Source organism: Dermacentor albipictus, chromosome 9, assembly GCF_038994185.2.
Source record: "Dermacentor albipictus isolate Rhodes 1998 colony chromosome 9, USDA_Dalb.pri_finalv2, whole genome shotgun sequence".
Taxonomy (NCBI): Eukaryota; Metazoa; Arthropoda; class Arachnida; order Ixodida; family Ixodidae; genus Dermacentor; species Dermacentor albipictus.
Window position 1 is genome coordinate 101512775 of NC_091829.1, and position 24727 is coordinate 101537501.

At 48.8% G+C, this 24727-nt stretch overlaps 1 protein-coding gene across 4 annotated transcripts in view; it reads left to right on the forward strand.

Moving 5' to 3' along the window:
- LOC139049592 (phospholipid-transporting ATPase ABCA3-like) overlaps positions 1 to 24727 on the forward strand; it is a 420980-nt gene that overhangs the window by 102622 nt on the left and 293631 nt on the right. For 3 of the 4 annotated variants that reach the window (XM_070525151.1, XM_070525150.1, XM_070525152.1), the window contains exon 5: positions 21735 to 22076. The exons of the other annotated variant lie outside the window; for it this stretch is intronic. In XM_070525151.1, coding sequence (XP_070381252.1) covers positions 21735 to 22076 — 342 coding nt within the window. The remainder of the gene's footprint in view (positions 1 to 21734; positions 22077 to 24727) is intronic. 4 annotated transcript variants of the gene reach the window in all.

Here is a 24727-nt window from a genome sequence, read left to right on the forward strand (position 1 = left end):
AGTCATCGCGATCGAATGCGCGCACATCGGTGCACTTTGCGGTCAGCGCTGAGCGCTTGTATTGCCTTGCCCGCATATCGAGTGTCTTCTCAGTGGTTCTGGCTTCAGAAGCGAATTCACCAATGCTCTTGGGCAGGTTGCGTATCAATCCGAGAAAAGCTCTGGCTTGATACCGCTCATCAATTGCCAAACTTTTTCCTCTTCGGTCATGTCGGGGTCGGTGTGTCTGAACAGGCGAGTTATCTCCTCCGTGAAAAGCGATGGTCTCGTCGAGTAGTTGCATTCGGGCTTCTAGCTGAGCTTCGGCCCTTTCTTTTCTCACGATGCTCGTGAACGTGTTCAAGAAGGTTAGGGTTGACTCTCCAATGTTGATATGGCATAGCCTGTCGTTGTAGTTCCAGTTGAACGCAGCGACACTTTCGTAGCTTTCCAGCAAGCCTTCCGGGTCTTCCAATGATGATTTGGAGAAGGTCGTTGTCTCCATATGCTATTGCAGCACTATAGGGGGCGCTTAGGCCGGCGTTGTGGTTGGTGACTTGGCCTCGATTCCTGTCGCCTTTTTGGGAAGGGGTCCGTATTCCGGTAGCATCCTTGTAGCTTGCGGCTAGCTCGCTGGCTCTTGGCGACATTGGTGTTGTCTTGGTCGTTCTAGCTTGGATCGCAGCTTTGCGGGAGCGCTCAGTAGATGAACGCACAAGCACCTCCACCAGACGTCACGGCAAAGAACACAGTAGGAAAACCGTGAATGACGCATCTACCTTTTGATTTGGGTGAACTTGTGCCTACAAAAGGAAGTGACACTCGAAGCACAACAACTGCGGTGAAGACATTAGGCGATCGTCGAAATCTGATCTGCGGGTCAAGCGCATCTGCTTTTATTCAAGACTCGTCGAACGCTTCAGGGTAATCGCTGGTGCCCGCGTTCTTTCCAGAAACTTCTACAAAATTCGTGTCGCGGACGCCGTCGGATTATCCAAGGTTTGGCGAAAACACACAAAACAGATATAATCAAAGCTAACGTTCGAGTAATCTCCAAATCATGCAGGTGAGTCTTGCGCTGCACGATAGCGGTTAACATTTGTTAAGTAATAAAAAGCGGTCACTGAAGAAAGTTAAAGAAGTACGCGTGTCAGTACATACACACATACTTACATACGTCGTCGTCATCATCATTATCATCGCCGTCGTCATGTCGTCGTCATCTTCAGCAGCTGAAGCAGCCTGGTTACGCCGACTGCACGGTAAAGACTTCTCCCATACTTCTCCAACTACACTGGTCATGTGCTAATTGTGGCCATGTTGTCCCTGCAAACTGCTTAATCTCATCCACCCACCTAACTTTCTGCCGCCCCTTGCTACACTTCCCTTCCCTTGGAATTCAGTCCGTAAACCTTAATGATCATCGGTCATCTTCCCTCCTCATTACATGTCCTGCCCATGCCCATTTCTTTTCCATGAGAGTGGCTTGTTGGGCTAGTATGTACATGACATGAGTGGCTTGTTAGGCTAGTATGTACATGATTATACTAGGAGATTGCCAGCAAACTTGAAAGTAGAAAGTCGAGAAGCAGGCATAGACAGAGAGGCAGTAAGGTGGCTGGACTAACAACTGAACTTCATTCATGAAAACGGGAAGCAGGAATGGGAGCTGATTGAAGCCTATCGCATCTATAAACTTGGCCCCAAGAAGTGTGAAAGCCCGCCATCTGTGTTCCTTACTAAGAAAGAGCTCTTATTTCTTGATAAGTGTAGACATGTAGAGATAAGGTGCTGATCGCGTTTTTGTTTTGTTGTGCCTTGCGCATGTTCAGTACGAACTTGGGTGACGTCGTTTTCATGAATGAAGTTCGTTGTTTGCCACCTCACTGTATCTTTGTCTATGCCTGCTTCTCAATTTTTCCTACTTTCCAGTTTGCTAGCATTCTCCGAGTATAACCATTTCCTTTTAATTTCAACTAAGATGTCATTAACTCCATTTGCTCCCTCACGTTACCCCCATCATTCTTCTTTCCATAGCTCGTTGCGTCGTCCTCAATTTAAGTGGAACTCGTTTCGTAAGCCTCCAGGTTTCTGCCCTGTACGTGAGTACCGGTAACACATAGCAGTTATACACTTTTCTCTTGAGGGATAGTGGCAACCTGTTGTTCATAATCTGAGAATGCCTGCCAAACGCACCCAGCCCGTTCTCATTCTTCTGATTATTTCAGTCTCATGATCCGGATCCGCGGTCACTCCCTACCCTAAGTAGATGTATTCCCTTACCACTTCTAGAGCCTCGCTACCTATTGTAAACTGGTGTTCTCTTCCGAGACTGTTAAACAATACTTTAGTTTTCTGCAGGTTAACTTTTAAGGCCCATGCTTCTGCTTTGCCTCTCCAGGTCAGTGAGCATGCATTGCACTTGGTCCTCTGAGTTACTAAGCAAGGTAATATCATCAGCGAATCGCAAGTTACGAAGCATTCTCCATTAACGCTTATCCTCAATTCTTCCCAATCCCGGTTTCTGAATACCTCCTGTAAACACGCTGTGAATAGCATTGGAGAGATTGTATCTCCCTGCCTGACGCTTTTCTTCATTGGGAATTTGTTGCTTTCTTTATGGAGGACTAGGGTGACTGTGGAGCCGCTGTACATATCTTTCAGTATTTTCACATATTGCTCGTCTACAACCTCATTCCGTAATGCCTCCATGACTGCTGAGGTTTCGACTGAATCAAATGATTTCTCGTAATCAATGATAGCTATATATATGGGTAGGTTACATTTCGCACATTTCTCTATCACCTGATAGTGTGAATATGGTCTATCGTTGAGTAGCTTTTACGAAATGCTGCCTAGTCCTTTGGTTGACAGAAGTCTAAGGTGTGCCTGATTCTATTTGCGATAACCTTAGTAAATACTTTGTAGGCAAAGGACAGTAAGCTGATGGGTCTATAATTTTTCAAGTCTTTGGCGTCCCCTTTCTTATGGATTAGGATTATGTTGGCGTTCTTCCAGGATTCCGGCACGCTCCAGGTCATGAGTGTTGTGTTATGATCGCCGCTAGAGAGATAGCAGCGGCGCGACTATCGCGACAGCTTGGTATGTGAGCCCAGTCATGTGGCCACCGGGCTGCACTCCACTACGAGCCATCTTGGAATAAAGCACGTTTGGTTTTGCTTACGCCTCCTTCCTTCGGCTGCGGTTTCCCCGCGCGAAAACACTACATTGGCGATGCGGATGGGATTCTGACCAATTCTGCGGCAAGCTGACATGGCAAGGGAAAGTCCGGCAGCGGCGGGTGCAGTGGCGGAAATCGTGGGTCCACTGGGACACATCGAGCCCTTTGACGAGTCCGCAAGGGACTGGCCGTCGTACGAGGAACGCTTGTCGTCGTTTCTTCAGGTCAACCGTATCCCCGAGGATGACAAGGTAGACGCTTTTGTGAGTCTCATAGGTCCAAAGACGTACAGTCTTCTCAAGTCGTTGACCGCGCCGCTATTGCCGTCAGCTAAAGGTTTCGAGTTCTTAAAGAGGCTTCTTGGTGACCATTTGTCACCGAAGCCGTCGGGAATCAGCGAACGCGCAAAATTTCACAGAAGAACACAACTTGAGACTGAATCAATTTCGGAATATGTTGCGCAGTTGCGGAAATTGGCAGAGACATGCGAATTTGAATCCGCTTTTGATCAGCCATTGCGGGACCGTTTTGTCTGCGGTCGGTGCCAAAAAGATATACAGCGCGTTTTATTTACGGAGGATAACAAGCTAACCTTCCAGAAACCCGTAGAACGTGCGCTAGCCATGGAAGCGGCGAAAAAGCGCGTTGCAGAAGTGCACGCTTCGGCATCGAGCTTATCAGATATTCATAAAGTCTGAGCGGTTGGGGAAACTGATATGACGCAAGGAAATTGCTACCGCTGCGAATCTGCGAAACATTCTAGCAGACTGTGCCCGCACGTTGCGCCCATTTGTTTCAAATGTGATAAGAAAGGGCAGATTCAAAGAATGTGCCAAGCTAACAAGAAGAGAACGACGAAGGGAGCGCGTCGATACGCGACGAAGGGGTTGAGTCCCGTTCAAGCTTCTGCTAGCGTGAAGGGAATTGTTTCGTCTCGTATAGAGCCAATAAAAATTTCAGTGCAAGACGCACCCTTGAAAATGGAGTTGGATACGGGGGCTACTGTGTCCGTAATGTCTTTGGATCAGTTTCATCAAATGTTTCCCTCAATCAAGGTTGTGCTAACGACGCTGAAGCTGCGGACTTTCGATAGAGCCATCATCCAGCCTTTCGTAGTTGCTCACGTTGCCTTGCAATACGGAGAGCAGAGGGCCCAGCTGCCTTTTTACATCACGAGATAAAAGGTACCCCCTCTGCTTGGTTGACAATGGTTGCAAGCCATCCAACTCGACTAGAGCCGTATGTTCAAGCTCAACGCTATTCCCAGGTGGGACGATTCTGCATGTTCCAGACTCCGCGCTCTTCTAGACAGGTACCAGAGTTTGTTTCAGGACGAACTGGAGACAATTACAGAAGGAAGAGCGACATTGTCCCTGAAAGAAGGTAGCGTGCCAAAATTTATGAAGGCAAGAAGTGTGCCCTTGGCATTGCAACCAGCAGTCGAGGCTGAGCTTAAAATTTGGAGGACATGGGACTCATTTCGCCAGTCGGGACAAGTGACTACGCCACACCAGTTGTGCCGGTAGTAAAGAAGGACGGTGGCATAAGACTATGCAGCGATTATATATGACCACCCTAAACCCTTGTCTTGAAACTGATCGCTATCCACTCCCGACAATCGACGAGTTGTTCACAGCGCTCGCAAGCGGCCAAGAATTTTCTAAAATTGACCTAAATCGAGCCCATCAGCAGGTAGTAATGTCAGAGTCGTCAAGAAAGTATTTGACACTAAATACTCATAAAGGACTTTTTTGCGTAAACAGGCTGCCGTCCGGGGTTTCTTCGGAACCTTTATTTTCCAACGAATTATGGACACAATGTTGAAACGCCTGAAAGGCGTCAGCTGCTATTCGGATGACGTTCTTATCACCGGCAAGACGTCAGACCAACATTTAGCAAATCTCGAAGCGGTTCTGAAGCGGTTGACTGAGCGCGGCGTTCCAGTAAAGAAAGAAAAGTGTACATTTTTCCAAACGGAACTACAGTATCTCGGTCATGTTATCAGTGCAGCAAGTGTCAGCACAACGCCAGGCAAAATAGAAGCACTGATGAAAGCGTCCGCACCCACGGGCAAGCAGCAACTACACTAGTTTCTGGGCATTGTAAATTACTACGAGAAGTTTGTTCCTCGAGTGTCTACTCTGGCGAGTCCACTTTACAAACTGCTGCGTCACGACCAGCCATGGCTCTAGGATGAGCCTTGTCAATGGGTGTTCGAGGAAATCAAGAAGGCATTGGCATCATCCTCGATCCTGGCGCATTACGACCCAGATAAACTCTTGCAAGTGGCATGTGACGCTTCCCAATACGGCGTGGGTGCAGTACTTTATCATGTAACTGAAGATGCAAGCTCTCGGCCTGTGTTTTTTTGCGTCACACACGTTAACTGATGCCGAAAAGAAGTACAGTCAGCTAGAAAAAGAAGCGCTCGCCATTATCGTTGCCATCAAAAAGTTTCATTTCTGCATCTATGGAAGATGTTTCACATTGATTACGGGTCACACGCCATTGCAAACAATTCTGGGGCAAAAAACAGGCATTCCACCAATTGCAGCGGCACGCTTACAGCGATGGGCTGTCACGTTGTCCGCTTACAAGTTCTCGCTCGTGTACAAAAAGTCCAGTGACAACGCAGAAGCAGATTTTTCTTCAAGATTCCCGCTCCAGGATCCTGAAGACGGCACGTCCGAAGGCGAGGAATCGTTTTGTGCTTTGCGTCTGGACTCTATGCCGGTGTCCGCTACAGATTTCTCTCGCTACAGCACGTGATCCGGTGCTCAGTAAACTGCCCCAGCTTACAAGCATAGGCTGGCCATTGCATTTGCGAGATGAGAGCTTAAAACCATTTTTCGACAGACGTTTGCAGATCCGCCTGCATCAAGGGTGCCTCATGTATGGCCTGAGGGTTGTTATTCCGTCCCCTCTTAGGGAATCCGTGCTCGAAGAACTGCACCTAGGTCATCCTGGCATTGTGCGGAGCAAGGAGCTGGCTCGCAGCTACGTGTGGTGGCCGTCAATCGATGCAGACTTGGAGACAAAGGTACGAAGTTGCCTAGCCTGCCAGGAACAACGGAATGATCCATTTACCGCACCTCTGCATCCCTGGTCATGGGTGACCGCACCGTGGAGGCGAATTTACTTGGACTTCTCGAAACCTTTCCGAGGAACTATGTTTTTAGTGGTTGTAGACGCTCACTCGAAGTGGCCGGACGTGTTCGTTATGCGAAGCACAACGTCCGAGTGTACTGTTTCCTGCTTGCGTGAACTTTTCTGCAGATTCAGAGTGCCGGAGATGGTGGTCTCCGACAATGGACCACAACTGGTGTCCGAAGAGTTCAAGGCGTTTATGCGGAACGTCAGGGCCATACGTGTCGTGAGCGCCCCTTATCACCCAAGCACAAATGGTCTGGTGGGGCGTTTCGTGCAAACGTTGAAGTCGGCTCTACGCAATTCATCTCTCGATGAGTCTGTCGAGGCAACACTTCACAGCTTCTTATTGGCGTACCACGATACGCCTCACCCTACGACTGGAGAAGCTCCAGCTAACCTGTTGGTGGGTAGAAACTTGCGCACCAGGCTGGATGCGATGAAGCCTACAGTAGAGGGGAAGTCAGTTCACCCAAATGCAGCAGGGCAGGAGCAACAGAGACTGTTTTTGTGTTAATGACAGGGTTCTTGTTCACAATTACAGAGGCTCAACGAAGTGGGTTCGTGGAACCATTATGAAGAAGACTGGACCAGTCACGTACAAAGTCATGGTAACCAAACCCCAAGGCAAGTTCATCTGGCGTCGACATCTCGACCAGCTGCTGGCTGGCGCCGGCTCTATGGTGACACCAAGGGCATCAGACTCCGACTTGTCGGAGGGGTTCCTGGTCTTCCCTCCAGGCCAGACTGGTGACCAGCCAACGTCAGAAAAGCCGGTACCCGGGGAGTCCGTTCCTGCAGCTCCCGCTCCTCCATCAGAGACATCAGCTCCGCAAAGGCGCTACCCGTCAAAACAACGCCGTCCACCCGAGCGATACTAAGCCCGTTCTTTAACTATTGTACAAAGCTACAAGTGCACCCTCTAAAATAAAGAGGGAGGAGTGTTGTGTTATTGTCGCCGCTAGAGCGCTAGCGGCGGTGCGTGTGGCGACTATCGCGACAGCTTGTTATATTAGCCGACTCATGTGGCCATCCGGGCTGCATTCCACTACGAGCCGTCATGGAATGAAGCACGTTTGATTTTGCTTACGCCTTCTTCCTTCGGCTGTGGTTCCCCCCCCCACGAAAGCACTACCATGAGACATTGCATATACAGGGTGGCCAGGGTGCAGCATGCGGCGGTGGCGTAGAGGTAGGGCATCCGACTCGCGTGCAAAGAGGACCGTGGTTCGAATCCCGGTGCCGCGCAATTTTCCACCGGATTAAAAAAAATTCGCGTGTTAATAAAATTGCATCAACAGGCCTGGAGTGCGGCCTCATCCCGGTGACCAGAAGCGGTAGTGCATTCCCTCACCAGAGCAGGATTGGCCACCCTGGAGCAGTACTTGGCCACAACCTCCTATATGAATACAACTGTCCAACATACATGGTTTTTCAGCTAACTTTGGCCAATTAATAATGATACAAACAAACCGCAGTGTTGTTCTCAGCCATATGGAGCACGTCATATATTTGTCAATCCTCCAAGCCGGGTAATTAACAAAGATTGCTTAATGAAAATTTTAAATATCAACTCTAGCAAAAGATCGTCAGTACAAAAGTTGTAGCACTTGTTGAGCAAGATAGTATTATTTCATCTATGCTAACAACGACCCTGCTTAATTTTTTCAGCCTTTCCTTAAATTGCGCCAAACTGAAAGATTACCACGTGACTGCCGGCTAATGCGCCGCGCTTTTACTTCCCTCAAATGTAAGTTGAACGAATTAGTAAAAGCTGGTTCCGCGCACAGAGATCGATTGAACGGGCTGTTGGTGATGGCGGGGGACCGTAGGCTGCAAGGCTTTTATCTCCGACTTTCATCACGTTTCAGCCTCGGCCCCTCCATCGGCTTCCTTCATTGCCCCGAAAAGAAAAGAAAAAAATTCGCAGTGCATGGCTTCGCTCGGCTATGCCAGGATATACGTAGCGAAAGCTAGGGCATAGCATGGTTAGCCTTGGTTAATTTTGATTGCAAGTCCAGGTTAGTGTGGTTGTCTAGCTATGTTGCGGCGTTTAGCCAGTCGTTCGGCGCGCTGTTCGTCTGTTTCCTGGGCGATTCGTTTCCTCTTCATCTCGTTCCGATGTCGATTCCTGGTCTCTTCCTGCTGATCGGAATTGTCGCCGTCCATAATGCCGCCTCAACTGTGCTTGCGGCGCACGCAAGCTCGCCTTTTCAATCCTCCGACATGTTATCAGGCATGCGACGCAGCTGGCGAAGCGAGCGGAGGCGAGCGCAACGACGAGGAACGCGGTGTGACGTCTTACCAAACGGCGGTGGCCAAAACGCGCTGCTCAGCACCACGCGTTTTGGCCACCTGGTCACCTGTGGCTCGGACACCTGTGGCTCGGTGCTACTAGTGGCGCATGCACAGTAGTGACTAAGGAGCGAGAGAGAGAGACAAATATCCGTGGCGAGGCGCATGTTGTGACGTCATGTGCCTCCTCCGTGCACCGCCAAGGCGAAATCGCAAGTTCTTGGCCAGTAAAGCTTTCGCTTTAAAAAAGAAATACCTGCGCTACATCAAATGCCTCCGGCCTCGCATCGCAGCCGCTTTTTCGCTGAAGACTTTCTTTCTCAAAACAGTACGCCTCATTTTGTCGCTTAGTGCCTATCGCAGTCGCCGACAGCCTCTTCAATTGGTTTCTGTGCAGTGAGCGGCCCTTGCTACAGTCGCGGACAACATTCTGTGGCTATCAAGGGAAGACTGCGGTTGCGCGTCTGCTGCGCATTGGTTACCGCGCCAAGCTGTCCGGCAGCGTTTGAGAGCGCTTTTGGCGGCTCGGGACAGGCGCCGCATCGACGCGGCTTCACGTGCGCGACGGTACCGCGTTTATCCCGGCGCAGAAGGGAAAAGCCGCAAAATAAGTAACCCTTTACACTCAGGACTTGAGACTGACTCCATCCAAATAACTGAATTTTATTAGCCCGACGTTTCGGAGCCCATTAGGCTCCTTCAGGGGGTAGTTCTTCGGGGGGTGGCGGTGTGCTGCTATTAAAGCGTCTTTTGTAAAGAAAGGAGGGGGAGCACTGGAGGTGTGGAGACACTTCACAGACGGAATGGTGGGGGGAAACAAAAGGAAAGGGGGGGGCGTTGTTGACGGCTTCCCTGGTGCTGGGATTACCAGTGCTGGGAAGAGTGCTCGCGAGGGTGCCCTTGATGGGAGGCGGGGGGGAGGGGTGTGGGGGAGGTTACAGGGTCGCGGCGACGTTTTTGTGTTGGTGAAACAAGCGGGAGTCTACCTGGCTGTGCGTTCTTTTCTTTTTATCGCCGCCCTTGAGAGCGGCATCCAGCAACTAGACCCCAACGTGCGGGAACAGGTCAGACTGAAAGCAATCGGCATAATAAGGTCCAATAACAACCGCAGAAGAGAACGCAACTTATCTTCCGACGAAATAAGAGCAGCGAGAACACTGAAAGAAGATACAAGCATTGTAATCCTAGCGGTGGACAAGGGGAACTCAACCGTTGCTTTGAATATAAAGGACTACGATGAAAAGGAAACCGCCCTACTTGACAGCCAAGATTACGACACTGAAAAGGAGGACCCCACTACGAGAACCCAGTCTGTGCTGAAGAACGCGCTGATTGAAATATTCCGCAACCATCCAAATTCTCGAAATCTCTACCTAAAATTAATGTGTCGGAACGCATCCACCCCAGCTTTCTACGGCTTGCCAAAGCTCCATAAACCCGGAATCCCTTTACGACCAATCGTAGACTTTTCGTGTTCCCCACTACGATCACTATCCACTTACTTGTATCCGATCATACGCCACTCACCGGAAGGACAGCATCGTACATGCGCGGCTCTGAGAATTTCATCAAACTCACATCAAAAGTACGTACAAAGATGATGAATGTCTGGTCTCTTTTGATGTAATCTCTCTGTTCACAAGAGTACCCATTGTGTAGGCTGTTTCCGCAACTACGGATGCCCTGGAACTCCACGATATGCTCAGCGAGAGAACCCCTTTGAGTGTAGACGAGAACTGCCGCCTTCTCGAACTGTGCCTGTCCAATACCTATTTCACCTTCCGGGGCAGCTACTAAAAACAGGTTAAAGGAACTGCTATGGGGGCCTCAATTTCCGTTGTCATGGCTAACTTGACTATGGAGAGCATCGAGGAGAGAGCTTTAAATACTTTTTCCCCGAAGCCAAAAGTTTCCCCCGGATACGTGGATGATTGTTTTTGCATCGCGAAGACGAGCCAAGTCGAAAACTTGCAGAAACACTTAAACTCCATAGACCCGGATATACAGTTCACATATGAGCGCGAAGAGAACGGGTCACTCCCATTCTTAGATGTACAAGTTACACGAAAAGACGGCATTCTAAAATTTTCAGTCTACCGAAAACCAACCCACACAGGCCGCTATCTTCATTTCCAATCCGACCATCCGGCAAACCACAAGGCGCATGTTGTAAATTCTTTATTCAAACGAGCCGAAACTCATTCCTCATCGGAATCGGATCAAAAGAAAGAAAAGAGAACGGTTCTCAACGAACTGAAGAGGAATGGCTACACAGATTACTTCATTCGAAAAACAACTAGACAACAAAAAAGAAGCAAAATGCGTGACCTTCAGCCATTGACTTCTCCCCAAACCCAGAAGCAAGTGTCCATCCCGTACGTCAGAGGTACCAGCTCAGCCGAATATTAAAAAAAGAAGGCCTCAAAATGGCGCACAAACCAATAAACACTTTCAATATCCTCCTCCCTAAACCAAAAGATCGTCCACCTAAAGAAAAAGCTCAAGGCGTCGTCTACAAAATCAGTTGTGCCGACTGTCCGGCGTCGTACTTCGGGAAACCAAAAATCTAAAAGAAAGGATCAGACAACACGAGAACGACGTCAGAACGTTCAACCGTATTCGCAGCGCTGTCGCTGAACACTCTGAAGACGCCGACCACAAAATTGCTTTCCAGGAAACTGAAATCCTTCAAACAGAGACGAACTGGCGAAAGAGACTACTACTGGACTCATGGCACATTCAGAATGCGCGGAATAACATAAACCGCGTGAAGGGCAACCTACCCTCGGTGTATGTCTATGGCCTTGGTGGCATGACGAAAAGAAGAAAAGGACGCACAGCCGGGTAGACTCGCGCTTGTTTCACCAACCCAAAAACGTCGGCGCGGCCCTGTAACCTCGCCCCCCCTCCCCCCCCCCCCCGCCTGCCATCAAGAGCACCCTCGCGAGCACTCTCCCCAGCATCGGTCATCCCAGCACCACAGAAGCCGTCAACAACGCCCCCCCCTTTCCTCTTGTTCCCCCACCTTTCCGTCTGTAAAGTGTCTCCCCACCTTCCGTGCTCCCCCTCCTTTCTTTACAAAAGACGCTTCAAAAGCGGCACACCACCACCCCCGAAGAACAACCCCCTGGAGAAGGAGCCGAATGGGCTCCGAAACGTTGGGCTAATAAAATTCAGTTATTGGTTTGGAGTCACTCTCAAGTCCTAATCAATTTCTCAACCAGACAGGCAATTCTGTCGAAATGTTTAGCTTCAACGCTTTACACTCAGTGATGTGTTCAGTCTTACTTTTACGAATAATTTGTTTTTCTCTTCTCAAGCCTAGACTAAGATGGATTACAACACGGGAATCTTTCCAGAAGCGCTCTCACTTGAGCGCGCTTTTCCTCCGTAGAGCTTCCTTTCAGAGCCACAGAAAGTTGTCCGCGAGTATAATTCGTTTAACACACATTGTTTGAGGGCACTAAAAGCGCGGCGCGTTAAGTGGCAGTGAAGCGGTATTTTTAAAATTTCGCGCACTTTAAAGAAAGGCTGTAACAAAACTTAGCAGGGCTATTGGCATAGTTGAAATAATCCGATGTCTCCGAACGAGCGCTACAACTTTTGTACTGAAGAGTTTTCGCTAGAGTGAATATTTCACAAGTTAATTAAGCAAACTTTGTTCATTTCCCAGCCTGACGGATTGATTGAGAAAAATATCATGACGTGGCAATTCGACACACGTAGCGCGTATGTTCTTTTAAAAAAATATACTTGGCCCAAGTTAGCTGAAATACCCTGTATGTAAATATATATGGACGACCTTGGTAAATACTTGGGAGCGCCCCCGACACGAGCAAAGGGAGACCGCAAGGAGTGCTGCTAGGAATTTCAGGTCGTTGTCTTGAAGCGTGCCTCATAATCAGACCGTGGTTCTGCTACGTGAAACCCCCTAATTTATAATTTTGGATTGTTTTCGAGCCTAGCTAAAGAAACAAACAGGCAAGGTTCGTGGGAAGTAAGCCCTGGCAACCACGACATGGGCGAGCGGGAAGCTCTATGCAGCCGAGCGCGCTGACAGTCTGAAAAAAAGAAAAGAACACTAGAGCGATAGTGCGAGCCGACCAGCGCGATGGCATTCTTATAACTGCCTCACAAACTAAACAATGCCTTAAAATGCCCGATATCAACGCAGGGCCCATTTCCGAGTAATGAAAGGGCAGATTCGTCCCCGAATGGTAGGCGAGGCGGGGTCAGAGGAGGTTGTCTTGACGAGGGTAGCTGGGTTATGTCACGATTCTGCCTGTCGTCTTCGCCCATCAACCAAACTCTGAAGAAGTGCTGTGACGGCCTCTCATGTGAAAAGAACGTCTTATTTTCAACAAGCAGCTCCAGCGAGATTCTGAAAGCATTGGCGACCAGCATGCTATCAGCGTCTCCACTATGTATTGAGAGTATCTCAAAGGGTAGAATTTTCGAAACGCGAAGTCTCCGGTTGTCTAATTGCTGACCGCAACCCAGACCAAGGGATGACAGCGACGTCCTAACAAGGTTCACAACTGCCAATCGCATCAACGACATTTTGTAAAGTGAACTTACGCAGCGTTCTTTTTTCGGGGGGGGGGGGGCTGCGCGCTTAATGTTACGTTTGTCATTTCGTTACGAAGTTAACTTGTTTAAAGGGAGACTTCAAACTGCAGCATTTTGATTTCGTCTATTTGGTGATGGGGAAGAAACATCAACATGTCTTTCGCTCAGAGAGATTTGTAAAGTTCATCAAGTTTTACTTTACTACTTTTTCAATTAGGTTGTCATAAAATTTCAAGCCGTAGGCCGCGCATTTCGCAGTTGTGACAGCGAAAAAAAATATATATGCTTACATTGTAGTAGGCGCGGACACTCATACGAGCAAGCCGGTATGCATGTATCTATGACAAATCAATGTGGCATGTATACTTATTTTTGATAAATCAAGTTTTGTGAGAATTCAGGGTGCTCTGCAAGGTCACCTAAACAGCATTGTTCCGTACCATTTACGAGATGAGTGTATTTGCTCACAACACCTGCTAGTGTTGGTTCGTTGTGATAATGTATCCTGAAGTCTGCTCGTCCTCTAAGCAACTGTAGGCAACCAGGTTACCAGGCTATACTTTAATAACTTGTCATACCTACACATCTGCCTAATCATCATACTGAGCACCAAACACATACGCGGTAAACAGTGCAGGTAACAGGTATAGTGAAAGGAGCGGACAGATTCGCTGTCTAAAAACCAAATTCCTGTGCTTGCGAAAGAAAGGCACCTAATGCAAAAGCACAACGCTGTCTAAAAGTGCACGACGGACTGGCAGGAATACGAAGTGAAAGCAAAATAATGCAGCCCGACTGGCAATTACGGTACGTTCACACTTGGCCTTTTTTCGCCCCAGAGAAAGCCGAAAGTTATTCCGCTTCAGCGGGGCCTGCAATAGCAGAAAAACTTCGAGTTATAAACTGAATATGGTGGTCAGAGTGTCAGTGGGAATGCTCATTGAAGCAGTAAAGAATTACCCTGTGCTTTACCTTAGAATTCACTGCCTATACAAGCACACGTTTTAAGGGCCTGGGAATCAGCAGAAGGTGCGACAGCGAAGCTTTACCGTATTCCAACTTTTCCGATTCGGCAGAACAGGCCGAATTCACTACCGCCGCTTCCTGGTCATGCAGTTGTTTAGCTGCTCCTAGTGCATCAGCAGAAAATAACTATTAACACTTTCTTGTTCCTCCTCCCTGATGAGTGCTAAACAACGGCGCTACGGCGCAGACGAGAGGCCAAGTTGCACGTCTTGACTGATAGGCCAGTGAATGAACGTGTTGCTTGATGTGGTGTGGTGATGAGCGCACCGCACCCACAATTAGGCACCTAGTAAGAAGAGGCGGCAAAAGTGGCGGCGGCAGTCGGAATGCAAAGGTTAGCAACTAACTTGTGGGGTATTGGGCGAAAATGAATTTCCATCCGCTTTGGTCTAGTCGCTCTTTCGCTGCTTCCAAAGCGTTAACACGCTCTTAAAGCCAGTTTATACCATCGTCTTCTTTGCCATGTATGTCACCTTGTCCTCTGACTATTTTGCTGTCACTCCGTTTTCTTTGGGGTTAGTCGGGTAACGTATAGATAGCATTGTGCCTTTGGGTCTCCTGACTGTTGTGCTGTAGGACGCCGAGTAAAACTTCGTTGACACTCAACGCATCTCCCAAATTTTTTCACTTCTAACGGCGTCTACGCTGTTTACCATGTCGAGCGTACGTCAACTATCCCAGCTTATGCCCTGTTTCATACTCGGTAGGAAAAGCTGCAAACACTAGAGAGATTCATATCACAGTTCGCATTCGTAACCAAGCACTATTGCGTCACGTGTGAAAAGAAAGGCACGGCTCTGTGTCATGTTTTGCGACGTGGCATTAAGTTCCAAACTTCTCTGTCGCAAAGCACAGCGCATTTACTGTATTGAAAGCATCGCACGTCTAAAGCCATTTGCTACCCAGCGAGTGCATTTACGCTTTTCTGCGACCAGCCGCATACCTGGCGACTTCGCAGGATCGCAGCTAAATTTCCAGCGGAGCTATATCTCTCGAGAGGTTGGGTTAATAATTTCCGTTGAAGGTCTTTGTCGCGTGCTCTTTCCGCTCTTTTGTGGGGAGCGTGCTGCTGCTCTTCGAGACCTGTCTAATGCTAACATCAACCAACTAGCCAAAGTACACTTCCCAATTATTGCCTGAAATTAAATCCATCACGTTTTAAAATTCTGCTCGCATTCAGATGTGAAGAACGGGGGTTAACCGAGGGGCTTGATTTTTATTCATCATATCATGAGAAGTCAACAAACAAAGGCACCTAAGAAAACATTGGGGGAAATTACTTGTGCCTAATAAATGACATATAAAGAAACGATAAATTAATGGAAATGAATGGGGATGAAAAAAACAAATTGCCACTCAACTTTCCACCTGCGGCAAGTTATTTTTACATCCACTTTCATTGTTACTATTTATAATTTTCTTTAATTCAGTAAGTAGGTAGATTTCCCCTCTTATGATATGCTCGCATGCGAGGCTTTCTAGAATTGTCTTAAGAAATTTCTAGCAAAGGCACAACTACAGCCGCGCACTTTTAACTTCTCGTCCGCATCAGCCATAGTCAGTGAGATCAGCTGATTAGAGTAAGAATCGCTTTCACGCACAGTGGAAACCACAGGCACCAATTAACTCACATTACTTAAACTTCGCCATGGCATAACCCAGAACTTAACCCTTATTTAGAATGAATGAATGAATGAGTGAATACTTCAAGTTTGTAGCACAATGTCCTGCCTACTTAGCCGCATTCGTGGCCGAATGGTTACGGGAGATTCTGAAATGACGATGTTAGAAACATTGAGAAATACTATGTTGTGCTACCTGGTGGGGTCAGCAAAACCCGTCTCTCGTGCATAACTCAAACGTGTTTTTAGACTTGTGGAATCCTCTGGGCTGGAATTTTGCTCCATAAGGTGGACTCACAGCCTGCAGGGTTATCTGACTAAGCTAGCTGGGATGCTCGGTTGCCTTGATCAGATGTTCGAATCCTCGCATTTTTTTCCTTCATATATGAAGGTGGTAAGCTGTAATTTACTTCTTCGAGTACACTACATCTCAAGACTTGGAGTGGCACCTGACACAGCAATAACGCCGAGAGGCAGTGGGGCTATACTAATACAGGTACAACTAGGTTAGGAATACCCACTAAGCTTCTACAAAAGACACTCCCTCACCAGACCCCGGACTGGCCTCTCTGGTGCAGTTTTCTACCACTCTCTTCCAAAAAGCTCATTCAGTCAACCAATGGCCCTCAATCCCCCGCACCTGTGGAGCACTTGACCAAGGCGGTTCTCAATCCTGTAACGTAGCAGAGGGTGCTAAGAATCTCTGGGCTTGGACATACCGCCAGTGGAAACAGACCCTGGCAACATTTAAAACCCGAACTCTATCGACTGAAGCAAGAATCTGGAGTAACTATCAGGCATTGTTTGGGATATAATTGGCCTTAGAGAGGTTAGAAGAAATGGCGGGGCTTATACAGTGCTGACTAATGGCCACGTCCTTTGCTATAGAGGATTTCCAGATAAGAAGCAATGCGGAGTAGGATGCCTAATCCATAAGGACATAGCGGGCAACATTGACAAATTCTACAGCAGTAATGATCGGGTAGCACAGTGGTAATATAATAACAAGATAGAGAGATAATGTTTTATGGCAGAAAGGTGGAGATGTCGGCCTGAGTGAAGTACCTCTAGCCTGCTACTCCACGCTGGGGAAGGGGTTTGGGGAATAACAGAGGTGGGATGAAAAGAGGAAGGAGGGTGGTGGTACGGCAAATATGATGAAGGCTGCACATCACACATGTGCACATGTACATCACATGTGCATTGTGTACGTGTACACTTCACACCACAGCAGTCATCTTAGCGAGAAGAGTTAGAAGTTACTGCAATGTAGCCAGGAGACTGTCTATAGCGTTCATAATTTTTACCGCTGTTAGCGCCACTGGCGTATTTAAACCGGACAGTAGCAGCTGCAGGGCGGCGAATATTTGTCGCAGCGTGGTTTTGATAACAGTGTCCGATGGTGCCATCTGAGTCCACTGTCCTTGCTCGCGCTGGCAGTCTAAGGCCGTGTGCGCGGCGGCAAGCGTGGCCATACATTCGACTCCGGGCTTGCGCAGCTGGCGTGAAACAATTACTTAGAGAGATTTATTGATGCCAATTCAACTACGGTCTCCTTGACCTGCGGAATTGGAGCCAGGGAGCTCTCGTTTGGACCTGCAGCTCGCCCACGCCGATGACTCATTCGTCTCCTCCGCTGTTGCACTGACGCTGCCACCTCCTTGTGGGACATACTTGTCTTGCTCATTTTGTTCAGTACTTTTTCTCCTTTCTTTGTTTAGGACACCCCTTGCAATTGGCCTCGTGGGGTCCATCGCAACTCGAGCACTTCATTTCTTTCACTGTGCACGAAGGAACGTCATGGCTGCCGGCACAGCGGAGGCATGCCGTATGGCCTATGCATACAGCGCTGACATGGCCTAGCTTAAGGCACTTGTGGCATTGCAGTGGCCGGGGCACATAAGGACGCACCGGGTGTCGCACATAGCCCACCTTGACATGACAAGGTAGCGTGCCTCCCTCGAAAAGAATCTTCACGCTCGTCGATCGACCGAAGCGGTGAAAATCGATGACCTTCACTTCAATGGTCTTCAAGACGGGAGCCTTCGTAACTCTTCGTCGCTGATGTCAATCATGACATTGGAAATAACGCCTGCCCTAGTGCGACCACAGGGCACGATGAACGACCGGACTTCTATGTGTCCTAGTATGCGCACGGTTTTCAATTTTTCTAGAGCGGCCTGCGTCGTTACTTCTACTGTAACTACATTTTTCTTGGTGTTAAAGCGCACTTCGTTAATTCCTTTCGGAGCCACGTTACCAAGGTAAGTGTTAAAAATCTGTCTGTGTACAGAATTTAAATTCTTAGACACATCGAGCGGCACAAAAGCGATCCTGTGTGTCGGAGTAAGCGGTCTGTTGGGGCCCTGCTCACTCACGTCATTGGTTGTCTTGCGGTATTTCCTCTTCATTCGCCTGCCCTCCACGACGGTGTAGCCATCGTCGGAGTCCATTGGCTGGCTCGCTGTTGGAGAAACAGGAACCGGACATCTCCATGCCTACGTTGCAAGCTTTACACTTTATGCCTGCGAGACGCAGTGAGAAGAGGTGGGCTCGACGCTGGTGATGGTGTGCCGTCTGTCATCGCCTTAGATGGCTTCGCGTCCAAAAAGCACAATTAAGCCTCCACTATCACAAAACTATCGCAGCAAGGCAAGAAGCGATGCTTGCTCCGATCACTTCGTCGTCAGTCGTAATAAAACCTAATAGGAGGTATAGATGAAAGGTAGTACTAGCCTACGCTCCAACATCCAGTCATCATGATGATGAAATATATATAAATATAGACAAATATATGAGTTTTATGTGAAGATGTTGAATTAGCGATGAGAAAAGTGCAAACTCACTATACTGTTGTGATGGGTGACTTCGACGTGAAAGCGGGGAAAAATCAAGCTGGTGAACCACTGCTTGGTAACTACGGCTTCGATTGTAGGAACACTAGAGGAGAGATGTTGGTAGAATACGGGGAAAGGAATAAGCTGGGAATAATGAATACCTTCATCAGGAAGCGAAGCAACAGAAAGTGGAGCTGGGAAAGGCTTAATAGTGAAACAAGAAATGAAATTGATTTCATACTTTCTGCCGAGCCGATCGTAGTGTAGGATGTAGAAGTATTAGGCAGGGTAAAGTGTAGTGGTCAAAGGTTAGCGAGGTCTAGGATTCACCTCAATTTCAATAGACAAAGAATATTGGTCAAGAAGAAACAGGCCGACCTAGACGCAGTAGGGGTAAAAGCAGACCAATTCAGGCTGATACTTGAAAACAAATATGCAGCCTCCTTAAAACAGAAGGATGAAGATGACAGTCGTAATGAGTGAAACCGCAACTAGGCCGCCTTCAGAAGCAGCAATTGAAGTGGTTGTTAATGCACCAAGGCAACCAATATATAATTAAGCTCTCCCAAATAACGAACAACCTAATAAAGAAATGACAAAGAATGAAAGTGTCCGACTCAAGAGATCAGACATTCGTGGAACTGTCAGAACTAATCAGCAAGGAGAAAAGGGATATTCAACAGCTGATAATTGCACCTTCTGTGGCCCTGGGAGAATCATTCTTTAATTTCATAGACGAATGGTTGATCTAGCCATGCTTATCAGTGTTAAATCAGATGTGCGTAGTTTAGCTTCTTTGTCGTCTTGCATAATGTGTTATATACTTATTTTATAGTCACCTTTCGTACATATATTAGACGTGCGATAGCTAACAATAAACCGCTGAAAGTTTGCACACATGTGTGTCTGTTTTTTTTACTTTATAGAACAATATAGCACAGCAAGCAGAACCATTTCGTATATGCCCCGTGCACCACTCCTCAGCTTTCGCAGCCCCCGTGTTGTCTTTCTGGTAGTGTAAAGTGTTGTGCCTGCTTATTGGATGGACTTTGCGCTTTGTTGGCACATGATTTTCATCAAATATATAAAATGTCCCTCGTTCAGTTCGCGGAGGACACCCTGGATATCTACTGCGTGCCTCAGGAAATTCATTAAAGTAGACAGGAAGTGGGTATTCAGGGGTTACGTGCAAAATTCCTACACTGTGCACAAGCATTAAAGAGTTGCTCACACGTCCACCCTAACGTATAACGTATTGCCAACGTTAAATGCCTTCAAGCTCCGTGGCACCTCAAGTGCTGAAGATGACATGTTGCGATTAACGGCATCGTAATGCTGTAGGACACTAGCTTACGAATTTCTTTTTGGCAAATTTCGCAGTTGCTTTACACTCTCGACACTCTACCCACGCATCGTTCAAAAGATGCCCACATGTGGTTTCGAAATTTCATTTTCGTTGCACGTCGAGATATTTCAGTGCACCGATAAAACCTTCTGCGAGGTTCGCAGAATCCGCCTTTGTAGTATTCGTGGCATTCCTTCTGCTTGAACTGCACGATTGTGGCGAATGCGTCAAGTTGGGGGAACTTACTGACTCTACCAGCGCGTTGCAAAACAAAGACAAGACAAGCTGATAACTGCCATGGGACACTTGTCTATCGGCCCTGATATTTCACCGAGCTCTAATCACGTGACGCCTCCCCCTCTAGCTGCCGTCTGTTGATCGGCGAAACGGAAAGTCGCAGTTTTGCTCCACCCTGTGCTCGAGTCTCGCCGCAGTACCATAATTGTTCTAGTTTCTTACGGACACGGTTTTCAAACATGTTTGATTTAGGCCCTGTGCCTCTGCAGTGGACGGAGAGCGGCTACACATCCGGCTAGCCGAAAATACCACCTGCTGCTTGAAGTCTGCAGGCAGGTAGCCAATTACCATTTCTCAGCTAGCTCCTAAGATAGGAGGTTGCCGCATAAAGTGTGTCCCAGCTGGTAAGATAGCGCTTTGTGGATGATACGCAGCGTCTTGCCGTGGAGAGGGATGACATCGGCAAGAATAGTATAATCTGATTCCAGCTGGTTCTGGTACCCACAACGCTCAGAAAGTCACTGATACTGCGCATGCCATCAATACTGCGCATGCCACTGAACGCGACAGAATCCCGGTTGATGAGACTGTGAAGAAGGAGATGGCAGCTATTTGTTGCAGGGGCTGCAGGAGCTTGCGGCACGAACGGCCACGATAGTGCTTGGCCTGCTCTTATCGCATGCCAGTGTTCACTCGTCGGGGCTTTGTAATGAGCTGTCTGTCGTAAACCTACAGACCCTAAGAGGGCCGTGCGGGCATATTGCCAAGGGGGTCGACAGTTTCTAAAGCGAATGTGTTTTACGCACCGTCACGGGACTTTCCCGACTGTGGCTGCTGGCTACGTGTGTACAGCTGGCTTTCACTGTCCCATCACCGCACAGAAAAAAAGAAAAGGAAAAGCAAAGCTGAATTTCGAAAATTCGAGATTCTCTTTACGAGCCTGCACATCTCTTGGGTAATTTAGATATCAAGAATTATGCGCATTCTGAAATTCTTTACACCCTGAAAAGGTGCACCCTTTGCTCCTTGCGTCACAGCCCTGCCTTGAGATGCTATAGCAATTTTTATTGTGCATGACAGCGAGCTCCAACTACATCTGCGATGAGAAAAAGCGTAGTTGAAGATGTGTAGAACAGCTGGGTTGTAGACCAGCGTACCTACGAATAGTATTGACAACACCTCTGAAAGTTTACCTAATTTGCACTTGGTGTCATCTGTCCCGCTATCATGATCTTTATTTGCAGCTGAATGTCGGCAAACTTCATTCCTCGACAAGGATTCAATCTCGCCCGTCAAACGTTAAGAACTTCGCCCCTGAGCCAAACGCCCTTTACACAGCCGTAAAAGGTGTAAACACATTTATAGTGCAGTTCCTTTAGATGCTGCGATACCTCTTGCGTAGTAAGACGATGTAGGCAACTCGCAAGAGTTACCCACAGGGGCTACCTCCAATTTACTTTAAATCAACGTTCGCTTCTCTCTCTCTCTCTCTCCAGGTGGCTTTAGCGGCAAGCATAGGGAGCCCTCGCCTGACAGCGTGGAACGAGGCGCCCGCGTTCTCGGCTCTCTGATCGGCGCCGGTGCCAGCGATGTCTCACGCCAAGGACTTGATTCCGTGAAGCTGCACCCCGAGGCCGATGCAGACGCCGTGATTAAGAAATGCACGGAGCTGAGGGGCATCCCGCTCTCCAAGTCCCCGTTGTGCGTGAATCTGTCTGGCTCAGAAGGTGAATCGGCTAGCCTCGCGATGACGCTGTACGTTCCCTCAACATCCTTCCTACCAAACAGGGTGAACTTGTTTCCCCTCGGCTCCATCTTCTCAACTGAAGCATCCTTCGGTGAGTCAGTGGCTGCGGTAGCAAGCGGCCTCCTTGGGACTGTTGCATGGGTTGTCGCACCGCTGTGTAAACCAGAGCCCTTAGTCACACTTTTGTGCGTACGGGATTTTCTTTTGTGGTGGACGCCGGTGGTCTGCCTGCGCTGTAATGGCATGTGGAGCATTCGGATTCACTAGAACGTTGTTCTTGTGAACAATCCTGCCCTTAGAGGTTCTTGTGCATGCGTGCTCTGTTCTCTGCCGCTAGCTTACCTGCCAAGCGCGTACGTAGAGTGCATTCTGAAGAATACCGCTAGACACAGGATCACAGGAAGGCGGACGACGCAACGGCCAGCTCTCGGTTTATCTGCGGGGATTACATACGGAAGAGTGATGGAAGAGCGACGAGAATATTTTAAAGCGATGTTCGCATTCTTTGTACCCCTCGTCCGTCATGCGTGTGAAGCCGGCGACTTGCCGGACTTCCGCCACCATCACCTGACATGACTGTATACGCCTGCCAGATTCCCGAAGGTTCTGACGCGGCTTCAAGGCCAGCACTTGGCGTTCCGTGGCAATACTACCGGGTGCCACTCACTTTCGGAGGAAAAGCCGGAGAAGATGTCGACGAGTGGCTCACAAACTACCGAAGGGTGAGCCGATTGGTCGGTTGGAACTCGACCGCACAGTTGTCAAATGTTGTGTTTTCCCTTACCGACACAGCACTCGTCTGGTATGAGAATCACGAAGACACGCTCACTTCATGGGAGCTTTACGTAGAGGAGCTCAGAGCGTGTTTTGGAGACTCTAGCGCAAAAAGGAAACGCGCCGAACAGACGCTTTCGCAAAGAGCTCAGATTCCCGGCGAGACCTGTACGACTTATATCGAAGAAGTGCTGAAACTGTGCAAAATAGTGAACTCTCAAATGTCTGAAGAGGACAAAGTTGGACATTTGTTGAAAGGGATAGCCGAAGACGTCTACAATTTTTTGATCGGCAAAGAAAGCTTGGATTCCGTGTCTGACGTCATTCGCCACTGCAGGACCTTTGAGACGCTGAAGATGCGACGGATAATACCGAAGTTTGGTCGCCTGGCTAATGTCACAACGGTGGCAAGTGTGGACCCGAGTTCGTGTGTTGACCTTCCATCAACAATACGGCAGATTGTTCGCGAAGAGTTGCTCCATCGGGAAGAGATGTACCGTTGCACACCCGGCATCGCTGGTGCGTACTTACCACACGAGATGCGAAACACGGCCGTTTCGACCTCATGGCAACCCACGGTTCACTCAGCGACCGTCGAGTATAGGTCTACCCCACAAACGAGAGGGACCCTGAGCTATCAAGATCATGACTACGACCAACGCCCTCGCCGCACGCACGCCTCCGGGCGGCCGATGCCTAGCCATGATGAATGGGACCCGCCTGCTGGCTATGCAGTCGACAGCAACATGCGTGACGACGTGCAAGAACATCGAAATTTGCGGCATCTGCCGGTGTGTTTCCAATGCGGTGTCGCGGGCCACATAGCGAGATTTTGCAATCGTCGCCCAACAACGTGGAATCGTCGATCGGGGTCTTCAACAAGGACCACACCTCCTACGAGGACAACTCAACAGCCATGCACCACCTCTTGGTCAGCTGGCGTCCCTCCTGGTAACGATTCCTGGCAGAGAAGCTTCCGGAGCAGCTCGCCGGCATCTGACAGGAGTTTGACGCCACCGCCAACTTCTCGTGCACCGCGTTTACGTCAATCTCCATCGCCAGTGCGCCGCTCAGCCTCGCCTTCACAACCGGAAAACTAGCTAGCGCGGCCGATGGGGGTGAGGTCGCTCGACATGTGCTATCGACAGAAATGCCCCTGCAGTTGCTAAGATTAAGAACAAAGTGCATGTACTTGTGGATGGTGTTCCTACAATGGCTTTAGTGGATACCTGGGCAACTGTATCCGTAATGAGTCTCGGTTTTAAAGGTCAGTTGGGGCGCAAAGTTGTATTTCCATGGGACCAGGCTGCAACGTTTTGTGGAGTGAGCGGCGAGTCGTTGCGCCCTGTTTGTGTGTGCACTGCTGAAGTGTCCCTGGCTGGTGGAGTTTTCGCGACGGAGTTTGTAGTTATTCCCCGACCGACGCACGAAGTGATTTTCGGCAGCGACTTTTTGCGGCAGTCTCGTGCGACTGTTGATTGTCGCACGGGGGAAGTTTGCGTCGATGGCCATGTTTCGTCCGGACTCTTAGAGGAGACTTGCAGTCAAGGTGAACTTTGTGTGTCTGCAGATACTCTTGTGCCTGCGTCCACCTCGGTGTGCGTGCCGGTTGTATGTCGCGGTGCAGTTCCAGACAGTTTCGATGCCTCCGTAGAGCCAATGCATCTAAACTGTGTGAAGAAGAACGTTTTTGTCCCTCATTGTGTGGTATCCATCGGCGACGGGCGTGCTGGCTTGTGGACGGCCAACTGTTCGGGAGAACCCGTCCTGCTTCCAGACGGCTTGAAACTCGCATACTTTACAGAATACACGTCTTCGTCCGTGGCCGTACTAACAGACTCGCCGTGTGAACCTGCTGACCTTCGTCAAGTCTCAGACAAAAAGCTTCTGTCTATGATAAACAAGTCGCTCAGCACAAGGGAGCGCCATACGTTGGTGGGTATGCTTTCTAAGCATCTGCCAGTGTTT